Here is a 25,010-nt window from a genome sequence, read left to right as displayed (position 1 = left end):
GATTCCAGAACTTTCTGTCACCGAAATGAGAGGAAAAAGTGTTTTTTGGGCCACATTTTGTGGTTTGCAAAGGATTCTGGGTAACAGAACCTGGTCAGAGCCCCACAAGTCACCCCATCTTTGATTCACCTAGGTGTCTAGTTTTCAAAACTGTGGAGGTTTGCTAGATTTCCCTAGGTGCCGGCTGAGCTAGAGGCCAAAATCCACAGCTAGGTGCGTTGCAAAAAACAGCTCTGTTTTCTTTTTGATAATTTGATGTGCTCATGTTGTGTTTTGGGGCTTTTCCTGTTGCGGGCGCTAGGCCTACCCCCACAAGTGAGGTACCATTTTTATCGGGAGACATGGGGGAATACTGGGTGGGAGGAAATTTCTGGCTCCTCTCTGATTCCAGAACTTTCTGTCACCGAAATGAGAGGAAAAAGTGTTTTTTGGGCCACATTTTGTGGTTTGCAAAGGATTCTGGGTAACAGAACCTGGTCAGAGCCCCACAAGTCACCCCATCTTAGATTCCCCTAGGTATCTAGTTTTCAAAACTGTGCAGGTTTGCTAGGTTTGAATAGGTGCCGGCTGAGCTAGAGGCCACAATCCACAGCTCTGCAAAAAACAGCTCTGTTTTCTTTGTGAAAATGTGATGTGTCCATGTTGTGTTTTGGGACAGTTCCTGTTGAGGGCGCTAGGCCTACCCACGCAGGTGAGGTACCATTTTTATCAGCAGACATGGGGGAACACAGAATAGCAACACAAGTGTTATTGCCCCTTGTCTTTCTCTACATTTTTTCCTTCAAATGTAAGACAATGTGTAAAAAAGACGTCTATTTGAGAAATGCCCTGTAATTCATGTGCGGTGATCCCACACAGAAATGTGGAAAAATTTGATTTTTAAGCTAAATTTGAGGTTTGCTGAGGATTATGGGTAAGAAAACATTGGGGGATCCACGCAAGTCACACCTCGAGTGTCTAGTTTTCAGAAATGTCTGGGTTTGGTAGGTTTCCCTAGAAGGCTGCTGAGCCCAGGACCAAAAACGCAGATCCACCCCCGCAAAAACAGGTGGTTTTGTGTTTGATAATTTTGATGTGTTGAGATAGTGTTTTGGGTCATTTCCTTCTGTGGGCAGTAGGCCCACCCACAAAATTGAGGTACCATTTTTATCTGGAGACTTGTGGGAACGCTGGGGGGTGGGAGGAAATTTGTGGCTGCTCTCTGATTCCAGAACTTTCTGTCACCGAAATGAGAGGAAAGGGTGTTTTTTCGGCCATATTTTGAGATTTGCAAAGGATTCTGGGTAACCGAACCTAGTCAGAGCCCCACAAGTCATCCCATCTTGGATTCCCCTAGGTGTCTAGTTTTCAAAACTGTGCAGGTGTGCTAGGTTTCCCTAGGTGCCGGCTGAGCTAGAGGCCAAACTCCACAGCTAGGCACTTTGCAAAAAACAGCTCTGTTTTCTTTGTGAAAATGTGATCTGTCCCCATTGTGTGTTGGGGCTTTTCCTGTCGCGGGCGCTATGCCTACCCCCACAAGTGAGGTACCATTTTTATCGGGAGACATGGGGGAACACTTGGTGGAAGGAAAATTGTGGCTCCTCTTTGATTCCAGAACTTTCTGTCATCGAAAGGAGAGGAAAAGGTGTTTTTTTAGCCAAATTTCGAGGTTTGCAAAGGATTCTGGGTAACAGAGCCTGGTCAGAGCCCACCAAGTCACCCCATCTTGGATTCCCCTAGGTGTTTAGTTTTCAAAACTGTGCAGGTTTGCTAGGTTTCCCCAGGTGCCGGCTGAGCTAGAGGCCAAAAACCACAGCTAGCCACTTTGCAAAAAACAGCTCTGTTTTCTTTGTGAAAATGTGATGTGTCCATTTTGTGTTTTGGGACAGTTCCTGTCGCAGGCGCTAGGCCTACCCACGCAAGTGAGGTACCATTTGTAAAGGCAGACATGGGGGAACACAGAATAGCAACACAAGTGTTATTGCCCCTTGTCTTTCTCTACATTGTTTCCTTCAAATGTAAGACAGTGTGTAAAAAAGATTTCTATTTGAGAAATGCCCTGTAATTCACGTGCTAGTATGAGCACCCCAGAATGCAGAGATGTGAAAATAACCACTGCTTCTCAACACCTTAAGGTTTTCTTGATACCTATTTTTCATTTTTTATATTTCAGCAAATGAATTGCTGTATACCCGGTATAGAATGAAAACCCATTGCAAGGTGCAGCTCATTTATTGGCTCTGGGTACCTAAGGTTCTTAAAGAACCTAAAAGCCTTATATATCCCCGCAACCAAAAGAGTCCAGCTGACGTAACGGTGTATTGCTTAAAAAAATCTGACATCGCAGGAAAAAGTTACAGAGTAAAACGTGGAGAAAAATGGCTGTTTTTTTTACCTCAATTTCAATATTCTTTTATTTCAGCTGTTATTCTCTGTAGGAAACACTTGTAGGATCTACAAAAATTGCCCCTTGCTGCATTCAGAATGATGTCTACTTTTCAGAAATGTTTAGCTCTCTGGGATCCAGCATTGGCTTCTCACCCATTTCTGTCACTAACTGGAGGGAGGCTGAAAGCACAAAAAATAGTAAAAATGGGGTATGTCCCAGTAAAATGTAGAAATTGTGTAAAAAAATTGGGTTTTCTAATTCAAGTCTGCCTGTTCCTGAAAGCTGGGAAGATCGTGATTTTACCACTGAAAATTCTTTGTTGATGCCATTTTCAGGGGGAAAACCACGAGCCTTCTTCTGCAGCCCTTTTTTCCCATTTGTTTTTTAAAAAAATGACATTTTTGCTGTATTTTGGCTAATTTCTTGGTCTCCTTCAGGGGAACCCACAAAGTCTGGGTACCTCTAGAATCCCTAGGATGTTGGAAAAGAAGGACGCAAATTTGGCATGGGTAGCTTATGTGATCAAAAAGATATGAGGGCCTAAGCGCGAACTGCCCCAAATAGCCAAAAAAAGGCTCAGCACAGGAGGGGAAAAGGCCTGGCAGCGAAGGGGTTAATGGAGCGCATAGCAGAGAGATCAGAGATGCAGCAGCGCCTGTTAGCACAGTGGTCAAAGTGATGGGCAAACGTCACGTCTCAGGCTGCTGTGCAATGGTAGTCACAACTTAGGTGGTGTCTTGTTTCCTGCGCACGAGCTATGGGAAGCCTTATATCTTGACCGGTAGCAGAATTTCTGTGACTTCTATTTGCCTGTGCGGGTAGTGGATGGTCTAACAGGGTGTTGTTGGGTGATTGGTAAGCAAGATATGTTGAAGACTGAGTGACTGAGAATGTTTGTCCCTGTACTTTATAAGTAAAGCAATGGCTGTTTTTGTTGTTTGTAAGAAAGGGTCGTATGCAGCATCCTGCGTGTCCCCGTTCGCTGTTTGTGTGGCATGTGAAAGGGAACGATGTAAGTGCACAAAACAACATGTGGCTGTCTAAGTATTGTGTTTTAGCTGCAGGAAAGGATGTTATACAAGGATTGACAGTATTTGTATACCGAGTGGTCAATATTAACATTAACAAAAAAGTAGGCATTCACTCTGAAAGTCTGGATTGAAGTGCTAGTGAACGATGATTACTTCTCAGAGTAGTGAGAAACCTACAATAGTTGAAGCAGAATAAAAAAAAATATATAATTAGATGGAAGCAATAGTACATAACATTCGAGAATTACTTTGTGGTTGTAAATGATATAAAACAAATGTACATGCTCTTAGTATGCAGCTGTCATTCTTACCATGAGATTATCTTCACTAGAGCATGAAGAAGGGGTGTTTTTCTTACTGGGGACATTAACATTTTCTTTATTACTATCAAAGGGCATGATTTTCCTCACTAGGTACAAGGTAAGCTCTTAACTGAACAGATGTGTTGTCTCAACCCCAAAGACAGTTCTCTCACTACGTTCGTTTTTCACAACACGTTACAGTTGCTTTTGTAAGCATGCGAATTGTGTTCTTGCTCACTGGGGTAATTTGCCATAGTCAGTTGCCACTGAGGACCTGCGCACTTCTCTGCCCGTGGCTCTTTCCAGGGAAGGCACTGTGCGCTGATTTAGGGAGTTTTATTTATTTAAAGGAATCGTAGTTTTCGAAAGGGTTATGATGGTTTGAAGGAAGAGCGATATTGACTGCAGGCTATGGAAGATACGTATCTTGTTCGCGTGATATCCTCTAAAGAGAGTGAGCAAGGGCTTTGCTGCTGGCATGGTCACCGTCCGGTAATGTCCCGGGCATTCAATGAAGGTGACCGATCAACAAAGACAGGGGCATTAACAAACAAACGTGCACTCTAGATCACACTTCGAGGTGGAATCATAGCTTTTTAAAATTCACCATTAATACACAACCAGCAGAGGTATTTGAGTGTTCCTCGGTTTGCGCTTCTGCACTGGCACGGTAATGCAGGCCTCCCAACAACCCTTTTCTTTGCACTCCAACCCTCGGCTACCCTGCCTCCAACCCACCAACTCCGGTGCCCTGGCACACTACTTAGGAGTAGATCCATTACCATTGTGGCTGGAAAACAAAGATACTGGTCTGAGAAAACATGGTGACTCAGATCAAGGTCAGTCTTGGGCAAACGCGCAGGCGTCGAGAGTGATCAGAAGCCGGGTACAGGAAGTAGACGAAGAATAACACCTTACCTGTCCACAAATGTGGTAGCAAAAGTGTCTTCTTCCCTTCTTAAAGAGTTGTTTTCCTGCATGCCATCTCACAAACACAAAACTAGAAGCTCAGGCTCCGGAAAGCAACAATGGTCGCCCGTTTCAGTTAGAGAGAGCGGGGGCCCAGAGCTGCCCTCGCAGTGTTATGTGTATGTTTTTCTGCCTGTTTCTTATTTTTTACAATGTATTTAGTTTGTTTAAATAAACTCTAAATTGCATATTTGCTTTATTTAAATCCAGGCTCCTGAAATCATGCTCAAACAAACATCGTGACTGCAGTCACTAATTAGCAGTGCACTCCCTTTCAAGCAGCTCCAGAGCACAGCAGCTGGTCTTTTCCAGCTATGGCCCCACAACAAAGAAATTAAACCTCTCATTCCAAGCCCACCATGGGAGCTCAGATAAACAAGGGTGAACTGGCCATGGAAAAGTTCCCCCTTGTTGTTGGTTTGATGTTTCAGATGAAGCAGGGGGGAGGAGGGACTTGCCCGAGGTGGCTGCTCAGGAACACACATCCAAGGTGTAAGATGAACAGCCAAAAAGTAACATAAAAAGTCCCCTACAGAAGAGGTAATCAGGACATAGCGTAATTACACAGTACTTTGTACTGCTCCCGTAGTGAAAAAAGGCAGGCCAAAGAGGCAGAACTGACCACTAGCAAGCAAGGATTTTTGAAGGACACTGCAACTAACATGAAAACGCTGGAACTCACAGTATAGTATACTTAAAAGTATACAGAAGGCCAAACGCTAATGCTCGACCTAAAAAACAAGGACTTCAGGGTGTATCTACCAGTTCGCTACCATAATATCCCAATATGATACAATGTAGCAAATATGTATCCTAAAGGCTGTGAAAGCTATGCCTGCTGATACTTTGTAACAAACTGAAAGTCTACATACGGGGAAAATGAGCCCCCCAAAAAAGCAACAAGGCCAGTAGAGCTATCCCGCTCCCATAAATTGTAACCAATTCAAAGCCATTTAACTAGGAAAGTACACCTGTTCCCATAACAACAAGAGCACTGTCTTAATTTCAGTTTCAATGATCATGTTAAGGAACCATGTATGTAGAGGCTGCAAACATCCCACTCTACATCAATGAACAGTGTATAGTTCCCGTACTGAATGAGGAGCCATATCTTTATGCTCCTGTGTAGTACAAATCAATACGCAAAGATGAAACAGGGCAAACCCTTCACCATAGGCAGATCGAAAAACCACCTTCTCCATCCCAATCGAGACTAAACCCAATAACACTTCCTTTCCGTTGTTGAGCATGTACCACATCTAAATTAGTATTACTCATAATTCCCATTGGCAATCAAAGACAAGTTACAAGCGCATATATGACCTTGTGAAATTATCCATGTGTAAGCACAAAAGGTCAAAAGACTACTCCTTTCTTTATGCATTGGCTTACCAGAATAAGTGTCAATAACAGTGTCATGCATGGCACATTCGTCTCCTAACAGCATTGCATCTTTTTTACTGGACATCACCCCATGATTGCATTTTAAGGGTTTAATAGCAGTTGCATGTTCATGTGCAGTTGTTTAAGTACTGTCTGTTACTTCAGTGCTATGAAAACCAGGACTTTTTGTAGTGCTCCCCCCATTTTGTGCCCCATGACTGGACAGCCTCTGCCAGGCTGATCCAAGCTGTCTTAATGAGGTGTCAAGCGGCCTGCATTGAGACAAAAGGACTTCAGGTAGGTGGAGCTCTATATGCTGCAGATAAGAATGCAGGAAGGGGGCTGGGTAGCCAAACTGGTCTTCAAAGTGGGAATGACAGGACAGGACACAGGCTTACCACTACTTCCTGCACCCCCAGACAGATAGAAGGTCCAGTAATGGACATAGCAAAGGGGCTGGAAGGGGAGTGTTAACGACATTTAGCCACACAAGTGGGATGGCCTAACCAGATCTTAACATTAAGGAGAGAATAGTGCTTTCTGGGACAAGAATATGGCACACTTTGGAGGAAGTTGTCATACTTCTGGGTGTCACCCTCAGAGGTGAACCCAGCTTGTCACCCAGGAACACTTGATACATATGGGAGAGTTGCCTAGAAATTCAGATCCCTGCCTGGAAACTACAAGAAGAATAAGGACTGCCCTGCTGAAACACTTGTCTGCACACTAAAGGATTGCACTCTTAAGGACTGCATGTGAACACCTGCACACATGATAATCTACCTTGAGACAAGGCTATGTGTTCAATGTAATTGAATGGTACTTCAATGAACCTAAACGGATCTTACAAGTTTGGAGGATCTGTTGGCGCACCTAGTCATTAATAAGTAAACTTACAAAGGGGCACGCATAGGTCGATTAACCTTTTGATTCGCATGGAGTATCCTAGCTGTGATGTGACCAATGTTTCTCAATAACCAATACACAATATTCAATAATCATTACACTAGTCATTAATCAGCAATTAATAATCATCACACCATGACCTTTCAGTCATGAATAACCATAATCCAGTATACTTTTTAGTAATTTTATTTCTCTATTAGTTACAATACCAAGTCATGAGGTTAGTTGAAACTCAATCCAATTCAATTTTATTTGCATTAATTTATTAAAAGGTGCCAAAAACATAACCTAATCAAAGCTTGTATAAGAGCACATTCTAACGCATTAGCATAGGTCAACAAATGAATTAAAAACAATAAGTCAAACTGTGTCATAAAGTTCAGCAAATCAGTCCGTCAACCCTTATCTCCGTAGTCTGTCAATCATCATAGAAAGTAACCCTTATCTAATCCAAGTTAGCATCAGCATGTGGGACTTCATGCAAAACAATTTAGTACAAGAATTTAGAAAACATCTAGCTAAGAAAAACTATTTAGACAGCGCAGTTGGTACCTAGAAAGAAAAGGCACAAAAAGATAATTCAGTCACATTGTCATATCTACCTACCCCTGGTATCGATCAGCAACAAAGTCAATCTTCGTCTTCAGGTCATCAGTCGATCAGCATCACATCAGGCTCTCAATAAGTATGAGCCCAATGACAGAATCTCGAATCACCTCTTCGATCTCACAGTCTCTTCCCTAACATCTGAACTCTCTTCCCTCTGTCACATTGTTATATCAAAGTCATCCAGACTATCCCCCATTTTCTAATTTGTCACTTAATGATGCGATTTTTCCCTAACCCATAAATTTTGTACATCAAATCTATGAATTCTAATATTTCACAGTTCTCATGTCGTTGATTGGTTCGCTTTACGATGTTCTCATCATTCGGGTCAGGTATCGAAAATGTTGCATCTTCTTCTTCAGTCAGTGTCTTCATTGTTCAAGTCCTGGGAAAGTACACGCAGTATTTCATATGTTATTACTCATTTTGATATGATTCGTGAATTTTGGTGGCCACTCTCCGAGGTTACAATTTCAAACGTGCACATGATTTTTCTACGTTAATCATTTTCTACCAATTTCATCATTCAAAATACATAAACATTCATTAATAAATTTTAATTAAGACGTTTGCGTTAACAGAACTTTAATAGCTTATCTTGTGACATACTCTGCTGCATCCACAGTTTCTATTTCAGTTCATGAATATAAAAATTCATAAACATTTAGGAAGTTAGGGGTAACCACCAATGACATTTTGGCAGCTATATCACTTTAAAAGCAGGTGACAATCAAGTGCGGATATAACTTGGACTGTGTTGCTACATTTGAATAAGACCTGAAGGCTTCCCAACCAGTGCTTAATTTGAGCTGGTGGTTGCAGGTGGGGCCCACCAGCACTCATTAGTGGAGTCCTGCACATAATTTTTCCTCAGCAGGTTTTTATAACAGAAAGGCAAAACATAGTGACAAAGAGAGAAAGAAGGGATTTAAAAGAACCTGCCAGAGGGAATCCTGGTATCCACCACACTGATATTTCATAGTGCCAGCTGCCGCATTCTGACAAACTGTTAGGCCCCAACACTTATTTACAAATTAAGAACTGTTCCAAGCATTGCTCAACATATATTTCTGTGAGGGTGAGAATTGCTCACATAATCAACAAGAAACTATGTCATAAAATGGATGATCTGTTTCTATGGGAAAAGGACTGTGCTGCATGTTTCTAGACCGGTGTAACTATAATTTTTAATTTCGGGGTGCAAACCTTTAAAAAGAAACTCACTGTATAAAAACTACAGTTGAGTGGTGTTAAGGTTTGCTTCTAAGCATAGAGTACAATATGATAAACACCCTTGTAATAAAAATGTCAGCTGAAGGCATATCATGGTTACAAAAAAACTAAAACTACTAAATCTTACACATTTCACGCTGTTTTGGAGCTCTAACTCCCTTCAGAGCACTGCACAAAACAATACTGACATCTGAGAAAAAATCACAAATGACTTTATCAGCTGCTTTATTGATATTATAGTTGATGTCATCACTGATGGTTTCATGTATGATATGACTAATATCATAGTGGATTTTTACAGTGCCATTGGGCACCAAACGTTACACAACTTGCACAGGGAAACATACAAATCACCCACACGCAGTGTGAGAAAACTCTTTGTTGGACACGGCTATTTGTGTTTTGTGTTTCAGAAACAAACCCATGGAGGGTTGATTAGGGGGTTGTTTCTGAAAGACAAACATGGAAGTTTAACGAGGCCAAAGCAAGATGGTACCCGGTCATAAACCTCTTTACCTTCTGTGCAACCTCTTCATTGGCAGGTGCAAAGAAGGCAATGACATCCCCACCAGGCAGGTGAGAATCATGTGAAATGGAGGGCGGTTCTCTGCCATGGGAGCTGACAGCATGACGTCTGATAGCCTGCAGGTTTACCTGCCAGGGTCTAAGTAACCTTCTTTATCAGTTAGCAGAGGAACCAACATGTGCAAGCGTTTTCTCTGTTTGAGTCAGATTTTATGTAATATGTGATTTAACACCATTGATCTCTTCATTAAACACTATACTGGAAGCATTGCAACAAATGAAAAATGGATCGGAAATTTTGTGTATTTCTTTTAGATGGATCTAATCTTTTAGTAACTGCAGTACATGTAGCATGTAAAAGGGCATCTGTTGAACAATTGTAATGGCTTTGGCCCATATTTATGGGCTTTTGACGCAGGGCAGCAAGTTCCCTTCACGGGCTGCCCTATATCAAAGGGAAAGGGCAGGAATGTGCCATATCAATTGCACATGGTGCACTCCTGTTCTTTACCACTGTTCTGGCCATAGAGCAAGGGTGTCTGCCTTGTAAGCAGGATTGTTTTTGTGCAGGAATGGGTATCTTTCTGCAAAAAAACAACAGTGGGAGACTTTCTGCATCAAAAACAATGGATGTTTTGTGAGAACACCCACTGCAAACCCCATAGAATGCCTCTCCTGTGCAGAGTAAGGCAACACAGCGATTTGCACTGCCTTGCCTTACTCCAGATCTATGAGGCCATGCAAAGTGGCTTTGTGTGGCCTCATAGATATGAGTTCAAAGTTTGCACCACCGTTGCGTCACCTGGTGGCACAAGATGCTTATAAATATACCCCTTTGTATGTAAGAGAGCAGCAGTCACTACAAGGCTTTGGAGCAATGGGACATGGTAAATCATCCACGTTGTCTTTTTATTCCAGATGCTAGAAAGGCACTGTTTTAATTAATGTACTGTTTGTCTTGGAATTGTGTTTAGGACTGGGATTATTAACAACATATTTCCCTCTCTCGTAGCCTGTGCAGGACCTGATGGAAAAACCAGACAGGTGAGCAATATTTAAATAACAATGATATGTATTCAAAAGATGCTTTTCGTACCTAAAATGCAATTGTGCATACCATCCATTTGGGGTCATTGCAGGTGCTTTGGAGGAATCATGAGATGTCTTGTCTGGGGGCACAGCAATACGTGGTGCAGTATTAAAATTAACTAATGGTAATTCCCTCTCCTGCTCTGGGCCATTCTAAGTTCTTCAGCTGGAAAGGGGATAATAATGGGGAAATATTTGTTTTGGTGCCTATCTCTACATGTTATTTCCCAATTTTGGCAATCACTTCACCCAGACATTTCACCTGCGTGAAATACCCGTTTGAATGATTTCTGACCTGTGGTATTGCTTTGGGACTGGTCATTTTAATTCAGCTTGTAACTCCTGCAACTGGCCAAATTAGGGTTACGAGCAGTGCTTAATTTGTAAATAAAAACGTCCCAGTGCCCAAACCCCTCCTCTTAAACATGCAGCTGCTGCAATAAAATGTGCGAACATGGAATACTGAGGCAGCATAATCCTGAAGGCATCTTGGGCCTCTTCAATCCATTTAAAGCCACTCACTGCCATCTTCAGCTCACTCTTGCATCCTTCTGCTTTCTCCCATTGTGACGCTTTTTCGTTTTTCTCTTCCTCCATCTTTCCCATATGTGTCTTTTGCTCACAGTAAATGCTTGAGGCAGAAAAATGAGTACCGGCCCTCAAAAATAAGTGCTGGTGCTCCGCACCGGAACCAAGAAGCACAAATTAAGCACCGGTAAACAGGTGACTCTTGTTTGGAGTAGTATTCTGCACACAAGGTATGCTGCAAAAAGGTTTCATTCTTACCTGGAGTCTTTGGTCCCGAACGTCCAACAGATCTTTTGACAACATGATTAGTAAGAGGTTCTCGCTCCAGCATTTGCCTTTTCATCTTGCTTTGGCATGTGATATGAAGCTTGTCATAACTACTAGGTATGCGAAAACAATCTTCATGCACACATGGGCATATACTTTGTTTTCAATATATGATTGGGGGGTTTTACTGAAAGTAGTAGGCCAAACATTACTGCTAAACAAGTCTTTTCATGTGGCTTCTGTATCACCTGTTATACCCGGCATCCTTGGAGTGGTTTCCATCTGACTTTTTGCCTTCAGACCTACTGTTTTGCTGACGTTGTTTCTTCTGACATTAGGACATTGCACACTTTACCACTGCTAACCAGCTCAAAAATGCTTGTGCTCTTTCCCTAAAATATGGTAAAGTCCGCTTATCCCCAACTGGCATCATTTTTTACCTTTAAGTCCCTAGAAAAGTGCACTCGTGCCCAGGGCCTGTAAATTAAATGCTGCTAGTGGGTAGGGTACCCCAATCACTCGAAATTCCTTAGTCCATAAAGTGGATATGTAGAATAAATCACTATGGAACTGATCAAATCATACATCCACCAACTTCCACTCACCCATTGGGTACCGACAGCTGAGACAGAAGCAAAACAAGAGGATGGGTCAAAACAATAAACACATTTTTAACAACTGGTATTCTTTAGCAAAACCTGAAAATACTGAAGAAACAGAAAAGACTCAACAAAAAAGGAATTTTTTTGCTCACAAAATTTAGCGTCAAAATCTAGCCTCTCCATCCGTACTGGGCTGTTTTTTTTAACTTTCCAAAGTTTTAAGATTTTCAAAGGATTTAAGCTGAAATTGCCACACTGGTAGGATTTCCTAATAATGGCTCCTGGGAGAAAGATGCACGGTTTAGCAGAAAGTTTTGAAAGGCTAGATAACTGAAGTAGAGCCCATCAGAATTCCTCAGCCAGTGAGCAGAAATATCAAAGGCCTTTAGGCGGGGTTTGATACATTTTTTGCCTCTGTAGTAAAATACATCACAGTTTTTAGAAATCCTAAACCAGAGCAGGCTAGGTCAATTTACCAACTGGTACAAGGGAATCTGGTGGACTGTAACCCCGCACACCACCTAAGTATTACTTGAGGATGGTGCAGTCCGGGCAATGCCCATTTCTGTGATACTAAAGGAATATCTGTTGTATTAGTCACCTCTGAAGTCGTTCACTATGTATAAATACACAAAAGTGTCCTTCCTTCCTAGGTATTATAAAGCCTTTGTTCAAATTAATGTCCTCACCTAGTGCAAATAATTTGTATAAATACAATTAAAAAAATTAATACGAATGTTGCAGTGAAAGTTAATAATAGTCAAGACATAAAATGAATTTCAAAATTGGGGTTGTATTTAAAAAAAACATTGCACTGAGTAATGGATTCAGCCTTTAGTAACCGACCCCTCCCTTCTAGCCCCTAGGCAAAATTTCTTAATACCAGAAGTGCCTTTTAGAATTTCTTAATGTGAATTCTAACCCACACACTTTAGCTGAACAACAGTTTTGTTTATTTAGCTTCTGTACTTGAAGAAGGTCACTGTCTGTCTCAGTTATGCTGTTTCTGAGCTCATTAGCTCCAAGGAGCAGTAGCCTTTGCTAGGGATCTGTGCAGCTCAGCTCTCATGAATCCCCCAGGATGTTGAAGATTCCTCGCTGCCAACAGGGGTAGTTTCTTCATTGGAGCATTGGAGCATCGCCCCCCTCACACACCTGCTACAAATCACCACACGTGTTAACTTTAATTTAAAACATAAAAAGATTTTTCTAAATTAATTCAGAAGAATTCAAAAGGGGTGACGCAGTGCAGCCGGAGTTGTGTTGAGCATTGTGCTCAACTTCTGGGCAAGGTATGGCCAAACTGATTGGCAGGCAACAGATATTCCATTGAGTGGGCATGTCTGGTTTGACAGGTTTCTTAGCATGACCAACCAGACATGCACACTTTAGTCCCTCCAAGCCAGCGCTTTTAAGGAGCCAGGGGTACATAGTACAGTTCCCCTGGTCTCCTTTGGAGCGCTGTGTTCACCTGCCCACCAATCCTTATGTTGTTCTCATGCTGTTTACTACTAGAATAGCATGAAAGCGGTTCCCGTGCTCGGAAGGCAGCGCAGGGGTGGGAGCAACCAGAACATGACCAATCACTGTGTGGCTTTATTTTTAAGTCTTTCAGTGATTGGCCATGTTCTGTTCCTTGTGGGGTCGAATCATATGATACACTAACACTTCCAGTAGGAAGCAGTAGATGGATGAGTAATTGTTTCCTGTACCCAGCACCTAGCCTCTACCGCTGCTTCCCATTTGCTCAGTGCTATCTTGATAATGTACATGTATTACAGTAATCAGTTGGTGGTTTACTGCAGGCTTCACCCACACACTGTGTTTTGCTCTCTGGGCAACACAACACTCAGAGAAACACTGCACCAAACACACACAGACCAGATATGTACATGAAAGGGTGGCGTTTGGACATAGTTGCCAAGGTTTCAAATTGCTATGTGTGACATTTTCATGACTTCAGTTTAAGTATGAGTGACATTTCAACGACTATGAGTGACACTTTCTTGCAAACAAAATCAAGCAATGAAGTCCTTGGAAACACATAAATATTTGAAATTACACCCTTTTCAGCAACAAAATATTGATGGAAATATAAAAAAAGACAACGATAAAAACGAAAAAACAACGCCAATATTTTTCTGAATATGTAGAAGCCTAAGCCTGAACATCAAGCTGACAGAACACTTGTTTCTTCTCTCTGCTCTAAGAGGCCTTACCCCCTTGTTCCTATCCATTATAACTCCCTCCCTATTAATGTTTCAAGGCACACTCTCCAGCAGTGCTTAATTTGTGCTTGTTGTTTCCATTGCGGAGCACCAGCACTTATTCTTTAGGGCCGGCACTTAAGTTTCTGCCTCAAGAATTTACTGCGAATAAAAGAGACATATGATAAAGACGGAGGAAGAGAAAAACGAAAAAGCTACACAATGGGAGAAAGCAGAAAGCTGCAAGAGTGAGCAGAAGAGGCAGGGAGCGGCTTTAAATGGATTGAAGAGGCCCAGAATGGTTTCAGGATTACGCTGCCTTAGTATTCCGTGTTTGCACATTTAATTATGGCAACCGCATGTTTAAGAGGAAGGCTTTGAGCACCAGCACGTTTTTATTGACAAATTAAGCACTGTTCTCCAGTCTTCTCACATTACGCTTTTGCCACTGCTGCTTTCAGGGTTCAAGGATTGAGCACTGTTGGAAAATGGGTTATTGGTAAGGGAAGGTAAGTAGCTACACTTAGCAATAGGCCACTAACCTCCACTTAGGTCCAGTTAGGTCTCAGTAAATTAAACCCAGCTCGACCCTTGGTAGCTTGACAGCGAGCGACAAGGCTTAACTTAGGAGAAAGAGTTTAAAGCATTCAACTATCACAAAACAGTAATTAAATAAAATGCAGAAAACAGTTTAAAAATCCAAAACCAATTTATAAATCAGATGAGGGGAACCTGAGATATGAATTTTTAAAGAATTATTGTTTTCTAGCGCCCAGAAACAAAAAGAAACAAAAAAGAAACGATCTGGTCATCTGGTCGTACCTCGACAAGGGAACAGTCAAAGTTTAAGGCCGACCACGATGGAGCCCGGCTCGGCTACAGCTCGCGGGAGGCCTCGGTCAAAAGTTTACCTTCGCACTTAGTCGTTTTTCTGAAGATTTTCTTCAGTTGGACGAACCTGCCAGTCCAATCTGACCTCATGGAACTCTTCTCCGGATAGGCGTGGCACAGCCCTCAGTGGAGATCTTTACCTTCGGACTAAGACGTTTTTTTGAGGTGAAAATACTTCGACCGGGGTAAATCTGGATCTTGATCCGACGTCCTTGGACCCCTCCTCTGATACGCTGGCTGGGAGGTCCCGTTCAACTTTCTATGTTCGGACTTAGGCTCTTTTTTGGAGATTTTCTTCACCGGGACGAACCTGCAAATTAGGCCGGGTCGCAGTTGAGGCAAGCCGGCTAGAGTTGCTGCGGCGGGTCGGTGCCTCTATGGTCTTTTTTTCAAAAGTTCTCCAAACTCCTCCAAACTTCTGGATCTTCTCCCAGATGTTCCTTTAAGGTTCTTTTGGGGTCCACAGCTCACCCCAAGGTTCCAGAAGCTCTGAGATGATCCTTGGGGGTGTGGACTACAACTCCCAGAATACACCTGGTGCAAACTCCTTTTTGGCCACTGGACAGTGGTCAGCTGGTTCATTTCTTCAGGAGTTGGTGCAGGGGACTCTGGTTAGCACTTTTTCACCTGTAGCAAACAGGGAGTCCCTCCTTGCACCAGTTGAAGCTAGGCAAAGTCCTTCCTGTGGTGAAGCCCAAGTGTGCAGCTGGTGCAGTCCTTAAGAGTGCAGGTTCCAGGTGCAGGCCAGGGGTCCAGAAGGGCAGTCCTTCTTCTCCTTTGGTTCCTCCTTTTTGAAATCTGATGGGGATCTGGTAGGGAACTGAGGTGTGGCTTCAGGTCTGCCAGTTTTTTCCTTGCTCCTGGGTGAAAAACAGGGGGGTCCTGGTTCTCCAATCAGGGGCAGGGTCCTTCCCCCTGTGATGACCACTTCCCAGGAAGTGTGGCAAAAATCAATGCCAGGAGGCAACATTCCTCAAAAATCCATCATGGCTGAAAGTGATTTTTTGAGGTTACATCTGACTGAGCCCACCCACTGGTGTGGCTAAAAATCATAAACACACCCCTCTCCTGCCCTCTCCTAATCTAATTAAGGGGGCACTTAGTTGTCTGGGGGTGCAGGATGTGGGGGTGTTGCTGCTTTGCTCCAAATGTCCTTCTCTGCCCTTGAAGACCAGTTTGGCAGCCCTCCCCTTCCTGCCTCACCATCTGCTGGGGGGAGATCCCCTCCCACAGGCACATCTCTTTCTGTGAAGCCAGGCCACTTCACACCTCATCAAGGCAGCCAGGCCAGGCTGCCAGAGGCTGGTCAATCAGAGCACAGCTGCAAAAACAAAGCAGGGCTGAAATTGGTAACTTTTCAGGTAAAGTTTAAAACTCTTTACCTGAACAAGTTATATTAAATCCCACACTGGAAGTTGTGGGATTTATTATAACAATTAATTTGATACCAAACTCTTCGTATCTGTCACTTAAGGGGACCTTTAAAATTAAAATAAAGTCTCCCATTCTAGCCTATGAAGGCCATTCACTACAATTAGGGAAAAACGGATTTGGCTGTTTTTACCTCACCAGGGCTTAAAAAAATATTTTTATAAGGTCCCTGCTTATAGTTACATGGCACCCAGCCCTAGAGGCATATAGGGCACACATTAAGGGTGACTTATATGTAAAAATAAGGTAATTTAAGACTTTGGAACTACTTTTAATTCCAAAGTCGAATTTGCATATAACTTTAGTTTAAAAGCAGCCAGCAAGGCAGGCCTGCCTTTAAAATGACACTGGGCACCTGTGGGTGCAATACCTATGCTGTGGTCCCTAAACCTACATGCCCTACCATATACTAGGGACTTATAGGTAGGTTGACTTAGCCAATTATAATTAGCCTAATTTGCATATTGATTTTACACAGAGCACAGGCCCTGGGACTGGTTAGCAGTACCCAGGGCACCATCAGAGTCAGGAAAACACCAGCAAAAAGTGGAAAATGGGGGCAAAAAGTTAGGGGGCCTCTGCAATCAGCCCTGTTCTCTCGCAAGCACTATACAAAAAGCACCAGTGCACCCAAAGAGAATATTTTTTTTCTGATGTTTAATTTGGGTTTCACCACTTGACCGGAACAAAAACATGTATTTGGTTAGGACAATCAATTATTGCAGGACGTTCTGTGGACCTAGAGCTTCTTTGAGAAAGAGTAAACCCAGAAGTTTAAGTGAGAGGCAGAATACTGGATTGGATCTGTTAATGTTTTTAATCAGCAGGATTAAGTGTGCTCAACTGAGCTAGATTAGGTCAGATTCACACAGTTTAGGCTGAAGAGATCCACATAACTCTGATTTGTTGCTCCTGTTGATCTACATTTATATGCAGTAGCGGCTCCCTGCACAGTGAAGGGGCGGGGTGGCGCACGACCGAGGGGGGGGGAGAGAGACAATAAAATCATCATAAAAATTAAATTAAATAAAAAAATCTTACTTGACTCCCGAGTCCCCACCACATCTCTGGTCTTCAGGCTGCACTGCAGGCACAGACTCCCTTCCTGCACTCTGGCCGATCCTAACGCTACTCTTGTGCTGCTGGCCCTGAGTTGGTGCTCCTAGGCGGACTGGGAGTATGTGCCTGCTCTCTCCAACCTGGCAACACATTGCTGGGTTGGAGAGAGCTCAGTGGTCATTCTGAGATGGCCGGCCAAACAGACATGCTCACTGAGGGGAGTGCTCACCACTCCCCCTTCATGCTCGTCATACCCATGGCCCCGCCACTTTAAAAATAAAACAATAATAAACATTGTTTATTATTGTTTTATTTTTAATGTTTTGCTGCTGCTGGCGGGGGCGATGCCCCTATACTATAGCGGAGGAGCTGCCAATGTTTATTTGATCCCGCTCGACCAATTACCTGCAGCCTGTGGTCTACGTATGTAGACAAGGCTCAGATTTGGTTGATCTTTATGATGAGTTTACTATTGCCCTTGCCAAATTAAATCAGTTGACAAACATCTTTTGCTGGAGGTGTGGGTGCAGATTATACCCTTGCCATTTGAAATTAAGCTGTATATCTGAAAGAGAAAACTAGTTGCAGATTCCTTATCTTGGAATTCTCCCCAGGCATCAGACTGGATTCAGAAACTTTTCTTTAGCAGTACCTCTGCGCGTCGGTAGAGGGGGGTCGAGCGACTCTGAAGCAACATCATCCCAGACATGATGTTGGCGAAGTACATATAGTCCCTCCCCCGACGCGCCAACATCAGTTTCATCTTTTCTATGCAGCAACATGGAACTGGAGTTGAAGTAGACCTCTGGGCCTTTTTCACCCTGTTTTTAAGGGTATTTCTCCGTAATTTTACTTTTGTAGTGTATATGCCTTCAGGTTCTAAGCCTGTCCTGTGATCGACAAATGTTGGTCATGCACCCACATTCGGTGTGTTTGTGGTGTCTAGGCACTCACCTTGACGCTGAAGATTGAGACACCTGTTATCAGCTGAAGCCCAAGTCCTCACAGGAGTGTCGGATAAAGCTCCTGGTGGCATGGGTGGAAAAGTTTTCTAGGAGGCTTCAAAGTCCAACTTCTTCCTCTCGATCTAGGGAGCACTCTCGAAGTCATTCAAGTACCGCTCCAACGACGTTCCCTGGTCCATCGGCATCCTCAACTAAGTGTTCCTGGGTGGTCATGCCCTTCGACATCACCGCCACAGAACACCTCTCCTTAAGTGGAGTTTGCGCTGGAGTCAACCCCATCTCTTCCACATTATCCGGGTGCCAGGGTGACTCTGACCAAAATGCGGAACTACTACTGGTCCCTGCATGCTATTTTTGGGTCTTCCCCGCCCTCTGGAGCACCTTCAGGCCCTAAGCAGGTGGCGAGTGCTCTGATGGGGTCTCCACCGGTAGCTTCGTCCTCAGTGCCTGTTCAGCCTGTCAACTTCGACTCTGGAGTCGGATCGACGCTGATGCATGGCCTCTTGCAGCCACCATCGTCCGTGCCTGATCCTGTGATACCAACATTTTCCACGGTGCCTGTGGCTCACTCGACTTCACTCAACGCCCTTTCTCCGGAGTCAGATGCCACCACCTCTGAGGAGCTTTCTCCCTTGATCGACATCGACGCCAGGAGTGGCTCCATTAGATTTTGATGTTCTTACAGGGCTTGGCCGTCTTTATTTTCCTTCAGAGGTTCCTACACATCCTCAGCCTCCTTTTTCAGGCCCCCTTTCATTTTCTCAATCGGATTGGGTGCTTGACTTAGCCAATGCGAATAGTCTTGATTCCTTGCCAGCGTCCAGCCTACTCTCGTCCCCTGGTTTAGCGATTGAGGCAAGTTCTGCATTCGCAGACATGTTGAGGTGGGTGGCTGATATGTTGCTCCATTACTGGATTTACATCCTGATCAGACTTCTACTGAACCAATCCTTCTGTATTGTGAGGCTCTTTATGACATCCTTTTGGCTGTTTGGAGCCAGCCTGTTTCTGGTCCCCCTGTGGAGCGTACTATCTCCCACAGACACCGGCCTGCACAGGAAGATCAGTTATGCCTTCGCTGCCACCAACCACTCAGAGTTTTGTGGTCCAAACTGCTTTGGCTGCACATGATGTGATGCAGATCCCTCCTGCCCCCCACAGCAGGAAGCCAGACAGCTGGATGTTGCTGTCTGGAGGATATCCGCCTCCTCTAGCGGTGCCTTATTTTCCACTAACACCTCCTGTGTACTGGCTCATTTCTCCCATGTTCTGTAGGATTTGGTGGAGCGTTTGTTACCACCTCCATCTGAGGAGCTCAAACTGCCCTTGATACGGGATGGTCAGCAGGCGGCCAAACTCACGATTCGCTTTGGTATGGATGCCACTGATTTCATTGGTCAGCTTATGGCTGTGTCGCTTGCAATAAGACGAAGGGCTTGGCTAAGACATTCACATTTTTCGGCTTCCATAAGGGATTCTTTGCTTGACATGCCATTTGATGGCAAATCTCTTTTTGGAGCACACCCAGATTCAGCAGAAGCGTTAGAGCTTTTCATAGTAAGGACTAATGTTACGTCCACCTCTGAGCCCAATCACCTACACAGTTGCATGCTGTTTTGGGTTACCGAGGTCCGTGCAGGTGTGTATCTATGCATGCACATGTTTCTTACAGTTGACGTAGACATCTGGATTTCTGTTTAGCTCCAGAGTGTACTCCTGCTTTTGGCAGAAGCATGGTTCTTACAATTTAGCTGCCTTATGTAGTTGACTTTTCCACTTGCAATTGTGCTGCTGCGCACCGTTTAAGTCTGCAGTCATATAGCCACATAGAGCAGGAGCTCTACTTCTGGGGCATGGTCATAAGCCCTTCTTATCATTTGACCTTCCAAAACTGTGGCTCAACTTCATATATCTTGGTCTTTTCATACCACATATGGTGGTTATCGTTTTTGTTGTACTTTCAGACCAAGTCTGCCGCACCTTAATTTTACCTTTAGGCGGGTCGCCTACAATCTGTTTCTGTGGAGATTGGGTTAAACTATTGCTCTTTTGAATATTTAGATGAAAGCTATTTGTTAAATTTTCCTCCTTCTTGTTCCTAGTTGGGATATTTACTTGTACTCCTACAGGAGCATTTCCTAAATTCTTTAAGGATTGCTGTCCATCAGCGCTGCATTTCCATCCTTCTTCTACAGGAGGTCTTTTCTCCCATGTTTTCTACGGGATTTGTAATAGACATTGTCAATGTTTTTTCTTTAGGATTTACTGTTCTGTTCGCATTTATCCACCTGCAGAACCACATGGTGGCCTTTGAAGGTTCTAATTTTACCTTCCTCCTGTTTTGGTGGGTGACTGTTGTCACATACCTTGTGAATTAAAAAAACAAAACAACAGGAACACCTTAATCAGTTCACTTGATCAACCTATGCTCACATATTCCTTTTCTGTGCCTTTTCTGTGCAGCCCATGTCCACTGCAGTAGTTCCTTTACATACATTGCTTGGAATGCTAGTATTCCCCGTGGCGTTATGCTAACTGTCATAATCCTTCACACAGGATAATGAAGGTTCGGTTCTAGGTGTGTCTCTTCAAGCAGCCCACCTATTATCTCTTTCTTAGCTATGCTGCGGAATCACATACTTTTTTGTATGTACTTCTTGGCTGCATTCTGTGACATTTCACCTCTCTGATATCTATATATTATCGTTGCCGGAATGCCTTCCATAACCAATGGTTTTGTTGGGTGTCATTTGGTCTGTTATTAATCTTTTGTACACTCCTTTAGGGGTTGTTTCCCTCAACATGTGTTTCTTTCCTACCTGTTCACATCTCTACAGGTACTTTTTCCTACATTTCCTCCCCAGGCATTACAATTTATTGCAGCTCAGTGGTGGGACTGTTTTTTCTCTGTCCACTAGTTGTCTTCCTTTATAATCTTACAGGTTTCTAAGTTCGACCACTTTGGTCCTTTTCAGACATTGCCGAGTTCTGCTGGTTTCAGCATCCTGTTGTTCTAAACCTAAGAATTTTCTGTGGCCTCATGGTCACGGTCAAAGACCTTCACTCTAATTGGTGGGACTTTAAGGCCTGTCTCTTGACAGACCTCACCTTTAATTTCTTTTCTTCTTCTGCCCTGGTCCTACCTTCAGTTTTCCACAGCTGTTTGCTTTCTCTTCAATGTTTTTTTCCCCATTGTTTGTTTTGCTTGTTTTCTTGCGTTCTGTGCTTCTGTGCTGCACCATTCTGTTGGCCTTTTTGAGCGGATAGTTATTCCACTTTCTGTTGCCCTTGATGGCTGCCTTTGTTTCCTCTTCATCGCTGTTTTCGTTGAAGGGTGTTTCTTCCTCCGCTTCATTTTTCTGTCAGGTTATTTCATTGTATTATGACAACACAGTGACATTAGGTTCTTTTACCTAATGCCATGCCATTTCCACTGAAAGGGTTCTATTACCAACCCTCCTATGGTGTTCTGTTTTGTCTATGGTGTGCATGTTCTCTTGCACATTTTGGGCTGAACTTTCTTAGTCCTTCAAGTCTATCATCCCACTGGGTTTTATAACTAGTTTCTTCTAGTTCTTCTAGGTCACACATTGCTGTTTGTCTTCGTACAACTTATGGTGTTCTCCTATTTACTTCAGCACATCAAGTCCTTCTGTTTTCACTTAGTGTGTCCCTTCACAAGTATGCTCTGGTTTGGGGTTATCTATTTCTGCAGTGATAAAGCTGTCACTGGCACATTACTCTGGTCCTCTGGTACCAATTTTGTTGCCTGTGACTTCTATCCAGTTTCATACCTACACGTTATACCATGATGAGTGTTACATGACTATCTCCCACAGTCCATTGGACATTTTTACCCCTTTTGTCATTCAGCTATTTATAGGCAGCTCTGCCTCCCTCACTTGTCGTGGTCACTATCACTATTCTTTTCCAGTCAGGACTTCTCATATCTCCTGTTGATATGTCGGTCACCTATTCATTGTGGGTAACTTACATTATCCTCTCATCATGTCTGTCTCGTGCCTGGTTTACTTCCTCTTTGTTGCGAGGTTGTTCATTGCGAGACTGGTGAGAACTGTTTGCAACCCTCCTCCTGGGTTGATATTGCTTTGGTATCTAATTGGAAGATAAGAAATCGGTAAGGCCTTATCTGGTAGAGACTCAGACTAGCCACAGATTCCTTATTGACTCACCCAAACTCCCCGCTTACGATCTGTGTTCTCTTCAGTCGCGCTTGGGATAGTCTGCTGTATTTTTATTATTGTGAGTATAACATCATGATTTTTCAATCCTAGTTCGCATATAAACTATTCCTCTGCCAGTTTCTATGTGGCTCTGCATTGTTGTGTGGATTCTAGACACAGATGAAACTGACGTCTGTGCGTCGGGGAGGGTCTATATAGACTCCACTGACGTCATGTCCAGGGATGACATCGCTACAGAGTCGCTCAGCGTTCTCAACCGACGCGCAGAAGTAGTGCTGAGGAAAGGTTTCTGGATCCAGTCTGACGCCTGCGGAGAATTCTATGATAAGGAATCTGCGGCTAGTCTGAGTCCCCACCATAGAAGGACAGATCCATTAAGCAAGAGTGGATTCTGGCCCGCTTCTAGCCCCTGTATTTTTTCTTATGTTTTTACAGCTGTTGTGAGTGAATCTCTTTGATTTAGTCTCACTCACTCTGAGCTTCCCCTAGCATACACTTAATTGCTAACTAAAAAAAATTGGAGATAAGAGGCTCTGCACTGGTTACACATCTATTTTTGCACACACTCATGTGGCCAAGTTTTCTCTCAGCGGTGGGATTACTGTCTAACATCTCCTGGTCTGCACACAGGTAACCTGTTACAAACGAGACCTCAAGTAAATTGACTTTGGTCCGTGCAGGCCTTATAACTTAAATGGACATTAACAAAATCACTTGCTCATTTCTTTTTGACTATAAGGTGATTGTAGTGCTTTATTTGAAGTCTGCAGGTTTTTACTACAATCGCACTGCAGATAGGAACGACATCAAAATACTAACTTCACACTGGAACATTATGTACAAAAGAATATATTTTTTTTTCCTGTTTTCTAAAAGGTCCAAAGTGAAAAAATAACATTAATTTGTCCATAATCGTACTCCTTCATATCCTTTGAGTTTTTTATTATTTTCCTGTAACAGCCCATAATGAGATTCAGACTTTAAACTACATTGATGGGCCAAGTCAATTACTCTGCTCACCAGCAGATAAATCAACCCTTCCCCAGACACAAGCCCATTTGGGGGGGCTAGATTATCATTCTACGGGGACAGGAAAGGGGTGTGAGACAAATCTTCATGAGCTAGTTATCTCATACTTATTGATACACTCGGACATGCCCTTTATCGCAGAGGTGTAGGGTGAAGCCAGTCCTCTGGTATTGCTCACACAGGGGCTTCTTTTTGAAAAATTTTAGTTTTCTTATTTCAGTTAGGTTCTCTGGTGACTGTGACTGAACACAATTTCAATTTGCCATCTTGGAAAATCCTAAGGATGTTGTGCAGGAGATGAATGAAGTGAGGAGGGATGAAGTGGCATCTTTGGATTCAGCAAAAAAGGACACCTTTTAGGACTCTACATCTGTACTCTTAAAAGTATGCACAAGGGTAGAGCTCTGGGAGAAGAATTAAGAAGAATAGTGACTGAGGATGGATCTGATTGCTGTTGAACCCCTACCTGGGGTGGACTCTAGGCTTGTACTTCTAAGGACTCTGTGAAATCTTGTATCCAGATCCAGTAACACTATCTTTCTCACACCCTCTGTGGAACAGTAGAAGGTTGAGTTATTGCGGACTCTGCATGAGAGGGCTCCCATGGTACCTCTGTGGACTGGTTTTCAAGTGTGTACCAGTGGAGCGAAATTCTCTAACTCCTGCCTTTCAAGAGGCCTAGAGGCTGTCAGGCCTGGGGAGTGCAAGCAGGCAGTGTGACCTTACTTGAAGGATCTAGGTTGCTGCTTCAAGAACACCCCGGGCAAAATGAATATCCAGGAACTGAGACAGATTTGCAGGTGTTGGGTCCTTTTCAGTTCCATGTTGCTAGAATGAAACAGCTAGGTGTTGACGCTGCTAAATAGCTTTGAAAAGCAGGCTCTCTTTGGAAAGAAGGCAGTTGAAAAAAAAGCTCCTAAAATTCTGAAAACGTTAGATATTCCTAGTTCTGGTCAGTAGAATATGTAATTAGGAGCAAAATGCAAAACCCATTTAATTTTGTATACATGCATCTGTGATTATATCCCATTTTTGGTCTTTGTTTGGTCCTCAGAGAACCTGTTGCTTTGTGGGTCCCACAGAAATCTCAAGCTTATTGCAGTCACTCACACTCAGAGTTAGTGGTGCGGCTGCCTCAACCATGCACATGAAGAGTCTCCAGATCTGATTAGATAACCCTACAAGTGGAGGCTGCCCTTCCAATGCATCTCAAATACATGCTGCCCCCCTGCCTTTCTCCTCGCACTTGCAAGGACCACTTGGGGAGAGCCGGAAGCAGGAGAGGGAGAGGAAAGAGGAATTTGGCGCCCCTGGCAGCTCCTTCACAAGTGAGTCAACCAGACAGTCAACTTGGCTGCTCATCCTTGGTTCCTTATGTGGCTCATGTATCCACAACACAAGGGCCCAATGC

At 43.4% G+C, this 25,010-nt stretch overlaps 1 protein-coding gene across 1 annotated transcript in view; it reads left to right on the top strand.

Annotated features, from left to right (window-relative positions):
- LOC138284410 (intestinal mucin-like protein) overlaps positions 1–25,010 on the top strand; it is a 329,644-nt gene that overhangs the window by 114,232 nt on the left and 190,402 nt on the right. The window contains exon 6 of the mRNA XM_069223147.1: positions 10,339–10,370. Within this exon, the coding sequence (XP_069079248.1) occupies positions 10,339–10,370 (32 nt within the window). The remainder of the gene's footprint in view (positions 1–10,338; positions 10,371–25,010) is intronic.

Source organism: Pleurodeles waltl, chromosome 3_1, assembly GCF_031143425.1.
Source record: "Pleurodeles waltl isolate 20211129_DDA chromosome 3_1, aPleWal1.hap1.20221129, whole genome shotgun sequence".
Lineage (NCBI taxonomy): Eukaryota > Metazoa > Chordata > Amphibia > Caudata > Salamandridae > Pleurodeles > Pleurodeles waltl.
The sequence above is the reverse complement of the archived record's forward strand: the minus strand, read 5'-3'. Positions and strand labels throughout refer to the sequence as shown.